Raw genomic sequence first — 12,274 nt, forward strand, 5'->3', positions numbered from 1 at the left:
TATTAGCACATCCTTTGTTAACAATTATTATAATACAAAGATAAATAAGCAATTGGACCTTGCTGTTGTATAACACATGACAACCTATTGTGTAACATCTAAAATCTTACGTATCTAGTTTTTGTTTGAAGCAGAGACTGAAAATCAAAGTATAAGTTAATTATTTATAAGTTTAGTAGCTGTCGCCCGCGACTCCGTTTGCGCGGAATTAAAAAAAATCTTAACTCTCCCAGGCTATGTACTCTACGCCAAATTTCAGCGGAATCTGTTCAGTCGTTCTGGAGATACTTTTAAACATACATTCATTCAAACATTTGTATTTATAATATTAATAAGAAGTAACATGGATAGCTATCTTACTTTATCTTAGAAAAATACTAATAAAGTTGTAATATTTAAATTAAAAAAGGCAATTTATACGACATTGGCCGCACAATTCAGTCGTCCTTTAAAGTATTCGGCATGGTTACTCACGCGATACACAGTCGTACCTTTTTTGTTGATGAATTTACATCACAATACAATGAATGGATTTGAATTAACATAACAGATCGCCTTTTTAGGTCGCTATATAATAAACTGAGGACAGACAGAATGACATACAAAAACGTGAAACTTATTTTTTATCCAGTTCAATCTTGGATTGCTATTCTCGATGTCCGTGATAATCCCGACCACTGCAATTTATCGTTAAAGTATTTGTCTTCGGAGTATTGATGAAAAGGGAAATACACAGTTTTATATTACTCTATATTACCAGACCATATACTCTTTGTTACCAGACCGTAATAATGAAATCAATGCAATTTTTAATTAAATCTTTGACTCCTAAGTAATTAATCATATCTCATAATATTTTTGTCCATACCAGTGTTTTACACATAGATGTTTTGGTTGCTTTACATAAATTGAACTAAATAATGTTAAAAAAAAGTTTTGTGCCGCAATATTTGCGTTACAAACACCATTATTCACGGAGTACCTAATAAAATATGAAATTATATGCTAGAATTATTTAGTACTTAGTACTGAGATGTCATCCTGGATATCGTCTTTCAACTGTTTCCTACAAATTACACAAGTAATCATTTACAGTGATGCAATGAACGGAACGTCGCAACATCGGAAAAACGAAAAGTATCAATTAGTAAAATATACGTTATACCTATATCATTACAATACCCGCATGGGTTACAAAATATAATGCATCGTTGTAGAAAGACTATAACATTTTCACTCTCGTTCGTCGCTTGGTCTATTGTAAATTGTCCGTAAAACCATAATAAACTTCAAGGTCGTAGTTCAGTAGTGGGGGCACAGCTGATGCATTTTGCACCTTCAGTTGTCATCATTTGAAGACACGACTGTGTTCTCTTTATTGTATATAAAATGTGTTAAATTAATTTTAAAAATGGAACAACGTAGATTTGTAATGCCTTTTACGGAATGTGTTTGATCAGGTGTAATGTGTATCACAAAACACATTTAGTTTAGTTAACGTTTTAAAAGACGCGCGACAGTATCCATGGAATCCTTAGTGTTTTTAAATAAAAACATTATTAAACTCTATTTTTACAATAATTCTTGATGTGTAATATAAATGGTGATAAAATTTTAGTTTCATATAGTTATCTGTTTTCTTAATGTGTTTAAAACGATTATAATATGAAGAATTTTTGTGTAATTTTTACAATTTTATATACAGTTGGATTAAAAAGTGAGTCATTTTAGTATTATTTACTTATAATTTTAGTCAACTATATTTTTAGACATTTCTTATTTCATGTAACATTCGCGTATACTCTATTATGTAATTAAATGCACTTAGTTTATTTTATTAGTTTAACACGTTTGTCCCATGTTCGCAATTTAAAAGTAGTAACATTGTGTAAAAAAAAACCACAAACAAAATTAAAATGATTAAAATATTCTAAAACCATAGATATAATGTGTCAAGTCATTGTTAATCATATTTAATATCGGGGCCGCGGTTGCTTACTCCTGTACTTGAGAAAATTGATACCTTAAGCCGCAGACATAGTTAGTCTAGTCAATCATAATATAACACCGACTTACTTAATTTACAAAGGCACGATTTTAATGTTAAAGTGAAACAAAAAAGTAAGTTATTTTTGTATTATATCATAGCGATTGCGGTTTGTAACCACTGCTTTTAAACCTTGGATCTACCATATAATATATGATAGTAAGAGATACAGTCAAATGGATTATGTGCTTACTTTATCAATTATGATGACCTAATCCACCTTAATGTAAACTAGGAAGTAAATAAAATGAACACTGTGAATTGCACTAACTGTACTAAGCAATCAGTTCGCCCGCATTTGCGTCCATGCTGTGTTAATGCTTCGTACATAAATCTCCTTAATATATGTTTCACTTACGTAACGTTAGTTTATTGTTGAGAACTTTGAAACCATATCAGATAAGATCAATTTCAATAAATAAAATTATAACATCTATATTGTTTGAAATGAAATAAAACAGACTGTGTATGGGTTTAATAAAATTATTTTAATTAATTGATTTAATTGATTTGGACTATATTATTAAAGACACAAAAATTATAATTCATATAAAGAGTAATTAAAAATCAAGAATCATCACTAGTTGTATTTTTCCGGCAATAACTTCCGAAACCGATTTTAACTCTGATTGTACTTGTTGGACATCGCACGTACTCTGAACCTGGTAACACTCCCGCCTGCACTAGCATTAGTGAATATACTAGTAGTACTAAAAATACTAGACCATAAACACGAATGTTGCCAATCTGAAAAGAGTACATTATTGGAATAATAATGCAAATAAACAAAATTTACTTTTACATTTAACAAATTTTCCTTTTATAGATTTTGATTTGCACTTACGTTTATCGACTCAATTAGTAATCGAATGCAGGATTCGAACCAGCAAACCGCTCAAAGCAAAGTTTTAAATTGCATTATACTACGATCAAAAGTTTGTAAACATTTGGCGTTGTCGACCTGACCTTTTACATTAAAACTTGAGGAAACCAAAATAAATCTCACTTTGCATTTTCATATTAACTATTCGTATTATATTAATAAGAGCAGATTCTTTTACTCACCATCTTATTGTCTTTTACTAAACTGTTATAATTATAATATTTAAAAACAGACCACCTTTAAGTTGTAAAGACTTATCAAAACTGAATGTCAGATGTAAACGCATCCGACGTAAACAAGTGTACAAAACCAGTTTCTGTACGTGACGAGTTGCTTGATTAATTTATAATATCCTCAAAACTTGACCCCAATCTTTGCCAAACCTTGTTAATTTAAGGCGCTAATAGCCTATATTAATGATCTAGCTGTCGTGGGTTCGATTTTTTAAGCTTTTCTTTTTAGCAGGGCGCTTACCACATAAACAGATTTAAAGTAAAAAAGTAGCTTATGTCCTTGGGCTCTAGACTATCGGTGTGCCAAATTTCGTTTAAATTGGTTCAATCGTTTTGGCGTTTATGATATTAGTATGATACTAAGGATAAGTAAGAATTTGATGGCTACATCAAACTCCTAAAACGGCATATAATCAAATTTTTCGTAGCAGTAACAATTGTTATATTAATTAGGAACAAGATTACATATAGGATTGTAGCTTTTTTGCTTACGAAAATTATTTAATATAATAATAATTTAATATAATATATATAATTAAGACCTTATTTCTAAGGTAGCAGTTCACAATGCATGAATGGCCAGAAGTTATCATTCATTCGCTGGTCTGGAGTAACTCCGGAGAGGTCTGCGCCTGTATTCGTGTACTCAGCAAGCGACGAGGAACAGTCATTGGTCGGGGTCTGTCTCTCCCGATGTAAAGAGTTGGATGACTGCGCTGCGGTCGTGGTAGAGTATGGAAAGGGCAGTTGTCACGGCATGAATACTGCTACAGGAAGATTACACGTTGATAATGATGTCGCCTACTTTAGCAAGATATGTTTGAAGTGTATGTATTTTTTTATTTTTTACTGTGTATAAGTGCGGAAAACTTATAGAAAATATTGATCTCTGTTTTCATTCAAAGACAGTGAGAAGGAAGATAGAGGAATATCTTTACCACTTAAGTTCAATTTCCATAAGCGCAGCTGCGATTGCTATTCAAAATATTAAGGCGCCGCGCCGCACTTGTTTTTCAACCCTATTTGATATATCCCGCCAGTATAGACTCCCAGTAAGATTATGCTTATTGTTTATTAAACAAAGTTCGCGTATTTACATATTAGACCGCGTACGAAATTGTTCAGCGAACTTATCGCGACCTAGTTACTTTTAGTTACGCAATACGTTGACAGCGCACCGCTAGCTGCTCATAAATTTTATCTAATATTTTCAACATACCCACAAACATTGTTTCAACTCGACTACAAGTTGTAATAAAATATTAAAAGTGTAATGAATGGATATAGATACATATTGTATAGAACTTTATCGCAGGAGAAATGCGTTAAGGTCTTTGATAGTGAAAATTTAAGATTTCTTATACCATATTGTTCATATTTTTACGATTAACACCATTATTACGAACAAATGAAGTAATATATAATGGAAAGCATAATCGCATATTGCGTGTGAACAAAGGTGGGAATTTTATTTTCAATTAACTTTCAATTTCTCATAGAAAATGTTTGCAGTGCCGCTGGATTGTGAGCGTCGATGGTGGGCGCTAGAGAGCACGCCTAGTTATTATCTACAATCCACTACTGCTGGGGAGACCAGGCTGAATGTCACAGAGCAGCAGTGCTACGAACTTTTACTTGCAGCAGACAAGGATAAATACCGGTATGTCAACAGTTAGAACAATCATCAGATCATTTCAAAGCGACTCCTTAAGAGTTCCGATGGTTTTAAAGAATAATTTCTTCAAAAGGATCCATTCTCAAGGTTAAACGTGTTAAGAAACTTCATAGACCGGTACAAGGTGAACGGTAATTTACTAAGAATTATCAAAAAAGTGTTTTGTTCCTTTTTTGATACAGATCAGCGCAATGGATAGTACCAGAAAGTAACTCTATTATGTTTGAAACGATGACGAGTAACTTGGGCAACTGTATTCTAATTGTCGAGAACAAATTTACTGAACCTGAATCGTACCGGGTTTCCAACTCTTACACATATTATATAGAAGATCAATGCGGACATGATTGTAAGTAAAATCGAATCTCACTTATTAAAACCTCATTTCTTCATCTTTCCTTTACAAATAACTAGCAGACTAGAGAAAAAAAAACGTAATTAGTAGTCTGTGTATTCTTCCAGACTCTAATCTACATCTATGCCAAATTTCAGCGATATCCATGCAGACGTGCTGGAGATACATTCTAACAAACATGTAAGATAGCTGGAGCTTATTCATCATCATCAGCTCACTATACGTCCCCACCGAGGGGCTCGGAGCCTACCCTAAGTTAGGGTGACTAGGCCATAGTCAACCACGCTGGCCAAGTGCGGGTTGGTTGACTTCACACATATCTTTGAATTTCTTCTCAGATATGTGCAGGTTGCATCACGATGTTTTCCACTAAATTAAATTTTTGCGAATTTGTCTTTCGTTCACCATGTATTTAAACATTGGGTTTTTTTATTTTCATGATAATATAAACTGACATAAGATATCGTTAAGTTGTATTCCAAATAATTACCTTAATTATATGTCTTGCATGTGAGTTGCCGGACGTAATCTGCTTTATGTCATTTTAATAACTTTAATACTTCACATAATAATTACGGCGACGTGTACAAAGACATTGCTTATCACGTTAGATATACCGCATGCGAAAAAAAAATAATTAAAAAAAGGAACTATATTTAAAAATTGCATAAAAACTTTTTGTATATTTATTCAATTCATTGATGGAATCATAAGTTAGAGTTTACATATTTTTAATGTAATATTATACTATCTTCGTAATACCGCGACTCCGTCCGCGTGAAATGAAAAAAACCTTAGTTCCCGGCAATTATCCGATTGTTTCTCACCTTTTAAACCTTCCCTAGACCTCCGCGAATATTTCAAGTCCAAGATAAGATAAATCCGTTCAGCGGTTCTCGAGTTTTAGCGAGACTAACGAACAGCAATTGATTTATATACATATAGATTGTTCTCTTTTTAAAGCAACTGTTTATGTTTAATAGTTGTTTAATGTAAATGTAATCGTGGGTGTCAAGTGGTTAGAATACAACTGTTTTGGCAGCGGAATATCACAAGAACTTTAATTCCAGATCCACAAAGAATAGACCGATGTTCGTATGAGGAATATTACAACCAGACACTGAAGCATGTTGATTTTACAATAAACAATATCACCAAAGATGAGGTAAGAGGTAATATCGATCTATTATTTTAGCTATCTATTAACTTTTGCATACAATAAATATCAAACAAACCCTTAAGTGCTATATTTGATTAGTAAACTCGCTTGATATGCAATTTACCGAGTCTTTATAATACATCTGGGCATATTATGAACGGGCTACTTTCATGATTCATCAGTTCATACAAACAGTGAGACAAAAATAATTAATTTTAGTGTAAAACTGCGTGTGAGTTGGAGGAGCGCTTCGTTTGTCGCGGCTTCACGTGGGGCATGCGGGAAGCGCGGGACGTGCGGGGTGTGCGGGGCGGGCGCGGCCTCTGCGACTTACATAGCGAGGACCTGGTGACAGCGGGCTCATGGCTGCTGCGCCGCAACACTGATGCCACATACTACCGACGCGTTATTTGCCTTAATAGTAAGCGTTCACGTATACAGTACTTTCTCCCACTTTCCTCTATCTCTATGCAACGATTAATTAATTATTTATGAGCAATATTTCATTTACCAGTAAGCGTGGAATGCCAAGACAGCAGTATGGTGGTGACGTATCGTCCGCGCGGTGTGTTCCGCGGGCGCATGTATGTGCCGGGACGCGGGGAGGCGTGCGGGGCGCGGGGCCAGGGCGCAGCGTCCGTGCGCCTCGCCTTGCCCCTGCGTGGAGACTGCGACGTCAACTATGCGTATGCCATCTCCAATGGACCCGGAGGAGTCGTCAATCGGTTAGTTCTGACTAGGATAACTTCGTATACTCTATATATAAAGTTACTTCAGGTTTGGATTGATACGCAGCTCACAATTCTATATATTGGATACTTAACTACAATAGCCTTTTTTCATAAAATGATTTGAAAACTTATACAATATTGCTTTGTGTATCATTCTGTGTGGTTTCCTTATTTAAACTATAACAATACAGCACCTTTTTGCAGTATGTTTTTATCCGTATTCTTTATAACTTTAGCAGGAACGATGTAGGATTAATTTATTGTCTGGTTGTTCTTAATTGATATGTTTCCTGTTTAGGACAATGGCGTACGTGATGGTGATGATCCAGAACAATCCAATCATCCAGACGGCGGGTGACCGCTGGGTGCGTGTCGGGTGCTCGCCGGGCGGCGCACACGCATACACTAACGTCGACGCCACTGTCTCTGTCAAGGATACGGGGTAAAGCATTCGCGTAATTTTTTTTTCATGTAATAAGGTGGCAAAGAAGCAAGCGCAATGAAAGACAGGTAAATTAAACATTTGCCAGTAACACTAACATCTGTTACACGAATGAGCCTCGTACGCTGCAATACCACGAGCATACAGAAGACACGCCTCAAGTGTGAGCAACTCCGCATACAGTCTGATAAGTGTGCGTGCCGCACAACCTACACGAAGTTCCCTTCCCAGCCTTTACTTTTAAGAAAAGAGTGGAAGGACGCGAGAGGGGACGCATAGGAACGGGAAATATCTTCTTTCTGCGCGTCCCCTCCGAAAATTAAAGGTAGGCAACGCATCAGCAATTGCGGATGTCTATGGGCAGCGGTCGCTTGTTCTTTTGCCACCTTATGATATAAATAAAAATAATAGTACAATTTGTTTCATGAAACTAATAATACGAACGTACTCAGAGATGTTTAAGCGACTGTTTTAAGTCAACTAAATCTAGACGATCTAGTTGACTTAACTAAACGCTTATATAAGCATGGTATGATTATAGGAAGCCATCTCAGGCGAGTGAGTCAGGTGCAAGCGCGGTGTACGCGAACACAGCACCTCTCAGTATGTACGTGGTGCGAGCGCAGGACACGGCGCCCGCGCCTGCCGTCGCCCTCGGGGAGTTGCTGGAGCTCCGTATTGAAACCACTGGTAAATGTGTACCTTAAGGACTATGTTTTACTGACCTATTTTCTAATTTTGAGAGGTCATGACGTCACAAAATGGCATAGTTTTATTGCAAGCAAACTGTGTATTTCTTTTCAAAATATCCATAGTAAAATTTCTAGTTGTAATCCATTATGTCGATGTTAAATTGTTTCATTTGTAATGAAAAAAGATTAACGCAGCATCGTGTAGACCTTGACATGATGCAAGTACATTTGAACAATAGCAACTCGTTTATATTACGAATGCTGAACGTTGAACAATTATTTTTGTTACGATGAAAGCCTATCATTTATGTGATGTACTTTTATTACTTTCATTTCTAATATATTTAATTTTAACAAAGATTAAGACGTAAAATGTATTTGAATTTGCAAAGCATACTTACGCAAATATAAAATTACTAGCTGTCGCCCGCAACTTCCAGACTATGTTCTACATCTATGCCAAATTTCATCAAGATCCATGCAGCGGAACAGCTGATACCTTCTAACAAATATTCATCCATCTATCATCGGCTTTAGGCCTCGTTTGGGTTTTAATACTTATAAATATGTAATTCATCAATAAGAAAATTGTTCATTCCCAGCGGAGACGGAAATCGAAGCATACCACCTGGTGGCATCGTCCCGGCTAGGCGACAGCTCTGTGCTGTTGCTGGATAGTAGGGGCTGCCCCACAGGACAGGTGAGATTCATTCATATTAAGATATTTATCAATGATTTATGATAACACCTTAGTATTATTATTACTTAAGACTTAACCTGGCTGGTTTTTCGAGAAAATATCTCTTGAAAAGAAAAGATTTAACTTTTTAATCTCCGAATTAAAAATTCTGAAACAAATAGTTGATTAGATTGCCTGTAGATTATAAAGATATTTATAATTAGACGATTGCAATGTTTAGGTGGACTTCCCAGCGTTCAGTCGGACGTGGCACGGAGGTACGCAGCGACTGACTGCGAACTTCAAGGCGTTCCGTTTCCCAAACTCGCACGTCGTGCGGTTCGCGCTCATGGTGCGCTTCTGTCAGCGCAAATGTAAACCGGTCTGTATTACACGGCATTATACATTATTATGGTGACTCGCAGCAGGCCTCGCCCTAACTTTACGTCTCCCAATACCTTGTGTGGTATACAGCATTTCATTGCACAATACTTTAGTTGAATTAGTGATGGGAATGAAAGCATGGGAGAAACCTAAAAACACAACATTTAAAAGATTTAAAACCTTCTAAAATCCCGCTAACTTGACTTCTATTTGGGCAATCCAGGTTATGTGCGGCTCCCAACAAATGAGGACATCGCGACAAACTGATCTAACAAAGAAGTGGAGCAACGAGACGGAAATGCCGGCGGCGGTGCGAGAGGCCGTGTGGTGGGAGAAGCCGCGGGCTGGCGTGGTGGCTCAGGGCGGAGCACCCGCCTGTGTAGGCGCGGCTCCCGGCAGAGTCCCGCTAGAATTGGAAATGGTGGTAGGATCGAGGGACATAATCTCAGCTGACACGCTGGTCAGAGCTGACCATCAGTCTGCACGTAAGTTTATGAATATTTAAATTAGTCTTTTTTTAATCTTGTTTTTACAATTCTAAAAATTTACGACTTTTACGAATTAATTTCGCATATACAACCAATTCGTATTATAACTTTTAGAGTCTGAGAATGAAAGCGAGAGGGCGCTGGTGTGCGTCCACGAGCTGCTGCTGGTGTCACTGGCGCTGGCCTGGCTCGCCGTGCAGATACTCCTACTCCTCGGCTGCTGCGTGCTCGTTAAGAGGTACTCGATATGTTTCTCCAAGTCCCGCAGGCACAAAGCTTCAGAGAAACGCTTTATACTTCTTGTATTCGATGCGACATCGCAGTGACCTGATGATAAAATTTAATCACCAGATACCGCAACCTGGCAGAGATGAGCATGCAGAAAGACTACCACTCGTTCGACAACCTCGGCTTCGAGTCGAGCAGCTCGCCGCGCCGCGTGCACTGGCCCGACCAGACCATAGACATACTGCACACCACTTAGACTTTATCTCCCATAGACCACACAATTTTTTTTCAACCGGCCGATTTAACTTAGAATGCGCTTTACCAATGTGTTTTTGTGTGAAAAGGTGATCACTGTTTCTCTACTCTATCCAGATAACACGTGAAATTGATCTAATTTTTGTAAAGCTTCATCGTTAAAAATAAATTAAAAACATTATAAATTACTAGCACTAGATTACCTTTGTTATAAGTTAAAAACGAACATTAAAATTTAGGTATTTATTATTATCAAAAAATAAAGAAAATTACGCTAAAATGTATTTTAATTATTCCATCCGGATGCTGGATGCTGTTGTGGCATTATCGTTGCTATTATTTTAAATTAAAAAAATGAATTGCGCGTATTTTTCATAACTTCATTCATTTATTTGATAAGAAGCTAAAACACAATACGGGCATTTCGCTATGCTTTACTAAGCCATAAATAATGAAATAGAGGGTAACATAAATAGTATTCTATCGACTATATGATTATACTGATTATTATAATGTAAAAACCCAGTTCTTGAGGTCACTAGATGTCTAAAAACATATGATATAGGACTTATGATTTTTCAATGGGTATGAAAAATGCGTTGGTAGTATTTTTTTTTAATTATGAATTTTTATATTTGACAATAATTACGATGACAAATAATTATTTTGTTAATGATTTAATGCATAATGTATAACGAAAGATAATTCACAAATTATTTGAACGTTGATTATTTTATTATAATAATAAAATTACTCGTTTCTTCTTTGTTATCTATCAAACGTATATTTCAATTTGATAGTTCAATCCGCTACCACGTTCGCTCTTCAGTCTAACATTAACGAATGAAAAGCCAATGCCTCCTGCTGTTACCGTGGCGAGTCCCTCCGTGTGGTCTAGATCTCTTGCAACGACCGCCTGAAAGTTATTTAAAAAGTAAATTTAAAAGTGTTGTCTATCTTTCTCTGTCTTTGTTTATGAGTGTGCGAGGGATAAAATTTATCAATCAGTGTCATAGCATCCAAAATCCATAATAAGATTCAAACTTAATGGTGGCTTGTAGTTAGCTGCGAGCGCATGTTTGCTCCGTTCCCAGATTTATTATTTTGCATTACATTTGTATAATGATTAAAAATTGCCTCATTATTGCGGTTTGTAAAATCTACTAATCTACAAAATTGACCCGATTTATCATTAAACCACTTTTTTGATGATCTTTTTTTAGCGTAGGCTAATTATTCTACACCACTACAAACAATTAACTGAGAGAATATACGTAAATCAAATTATCGACAATAGCGTCACATTTGACCCTATTTTATCATCTTCGAATGATTACAGTCAAGTTGTCATCATCCTATTTTGCCACGCATGATAAAAGTAATGGTCGAAAATGTAATATTTACCCTTATAACTTGCATGGCTGGATCAGAATAGAACACTTCTTTCACTCGTTTTCGAAATGGGATACCCATGTATTCCGCCTTTTGCTGCCATACTAATCGCGTATTTAGTGTGGTGCCTAACACAAGATCCCGACCATAACACGTAGATAAACATAGTAATATAACATAACTAAGAAGTATAATGCTTCTCATTTTAAATGATTCTAACAACAAATACCACGACTAAACTATACAGAGGAAAACGTTAAACTGAGAATATATTGTATAGGAACTGATTTATGATACGGAGTATTGGTATTAATTTTGTATGCTCTACGCTTTACATTTCAAAGTGTGACGCTATGTATATTATCATGTTGACAAAAGCTAATCTTCAATTATACTAAATGCAAACATGTCAAGTAAAGGCTTAACTATTACGCTGATGTTATTTGTATTCTAAAATGTTTTGTCTGACATTCACCGAACAAAGCCTTTTCTTCGTTCCTTTTACCGTCAAAGTTTCAGCTGAAGAATGTCGATAATATCAATGCATGCAAGCGTTGTTGGTTTCATTTAACTTGTTCTTTAGAACCTTTAATTTTGGTGAACACCCACAATTTATTCCGCTTCTCTATCG

General features: G+C 36.0%; 1 protein-coding gene across 2 annotated transcripts; it reads left to right on the plus strand.

Moving 5' to 3' along the window:
* Positions 1–1,254: 1,254 nt before the first annotated feature.
* Positions 1,255–10,471, plus strand: LOC106127499 (uncharacterized). Of its 2 annotated transcripts, none has more exons than XM_013325585.1 (14): positions 1,255–1,717; positions 3,718–3,990; positions 4,676–4,823; positions 5,021–5,187; positions 6,264–6,358; positions 6,572–6,773; positions 6,867–7,077; positions 7,382–7,525; positions 8,067–8,215; positions 8,820–8,917; positions 9,138–9,278; positions 9,504–9,765; positions 9,883–10,006; positions 10,120–10,471. In XM_013325585.1, the coding sequence occupies exons 1-14, from the start codon at positions 1,666–1,668 to the stop codon at positions 10,250–10,252; spliced, it is 2,199 nt and encodes a 732-aa protein (XP_013181039.1). In that variant the 5' UTR covers positions 1,255–1,665; the 3' UTR covers positions 10,253–10,471. The 2 variants fall into 2 exon arrangements, with proteins under 2 accessions (XP_013181039.1, XP_013181047.1); XM_013325593.1 differs by having other exon boundaries at positions 1,698–1,717; positions 3,722–3,990.
* Positions 10,472–12,274: the final 1,803 nt, after the last annotated feature.

Source organism: Papilio xuthus, unplaced genomic scaffold (assembly GCF_000836235.2).
Source record: "Papilio xuthus unplaced genomic scaffold, Pxut_1.1 DF828952.1, whole genome shotgun sequence".
NCBI classification, from domain to species: domain Eukaryota; kingdom Metazoa; phylum Arthropoda; class Insecta; order Lepidoptera; family Papilionidae; genus Papilio; species Papilio xuthus.

Bases quoted from the DNA above. Each gene is read 5' to 3' on its own strand.
- LOC106127499 (XM_013325585.1), top strand. From the start codon at position 1,666: ATGAAGAATTTTTGTGTAATTTTTACAATTTTATATACAGTTGGATTA. The intron at 5,188-6,263 runs GTAAGTAAAATC...CTTTAATTCCAG, and splicing joins AGATCAATGCGGACATGATT to ATCCACAAAGAATAGACCGA. The intron at 7,078-7,381 runs GTTAGTTCTGAC...TTTCCTGTTTAG, and splicing joins CCCGGAGGAGTCGTCAATCG to GACAATGGCGTACGTGATGG.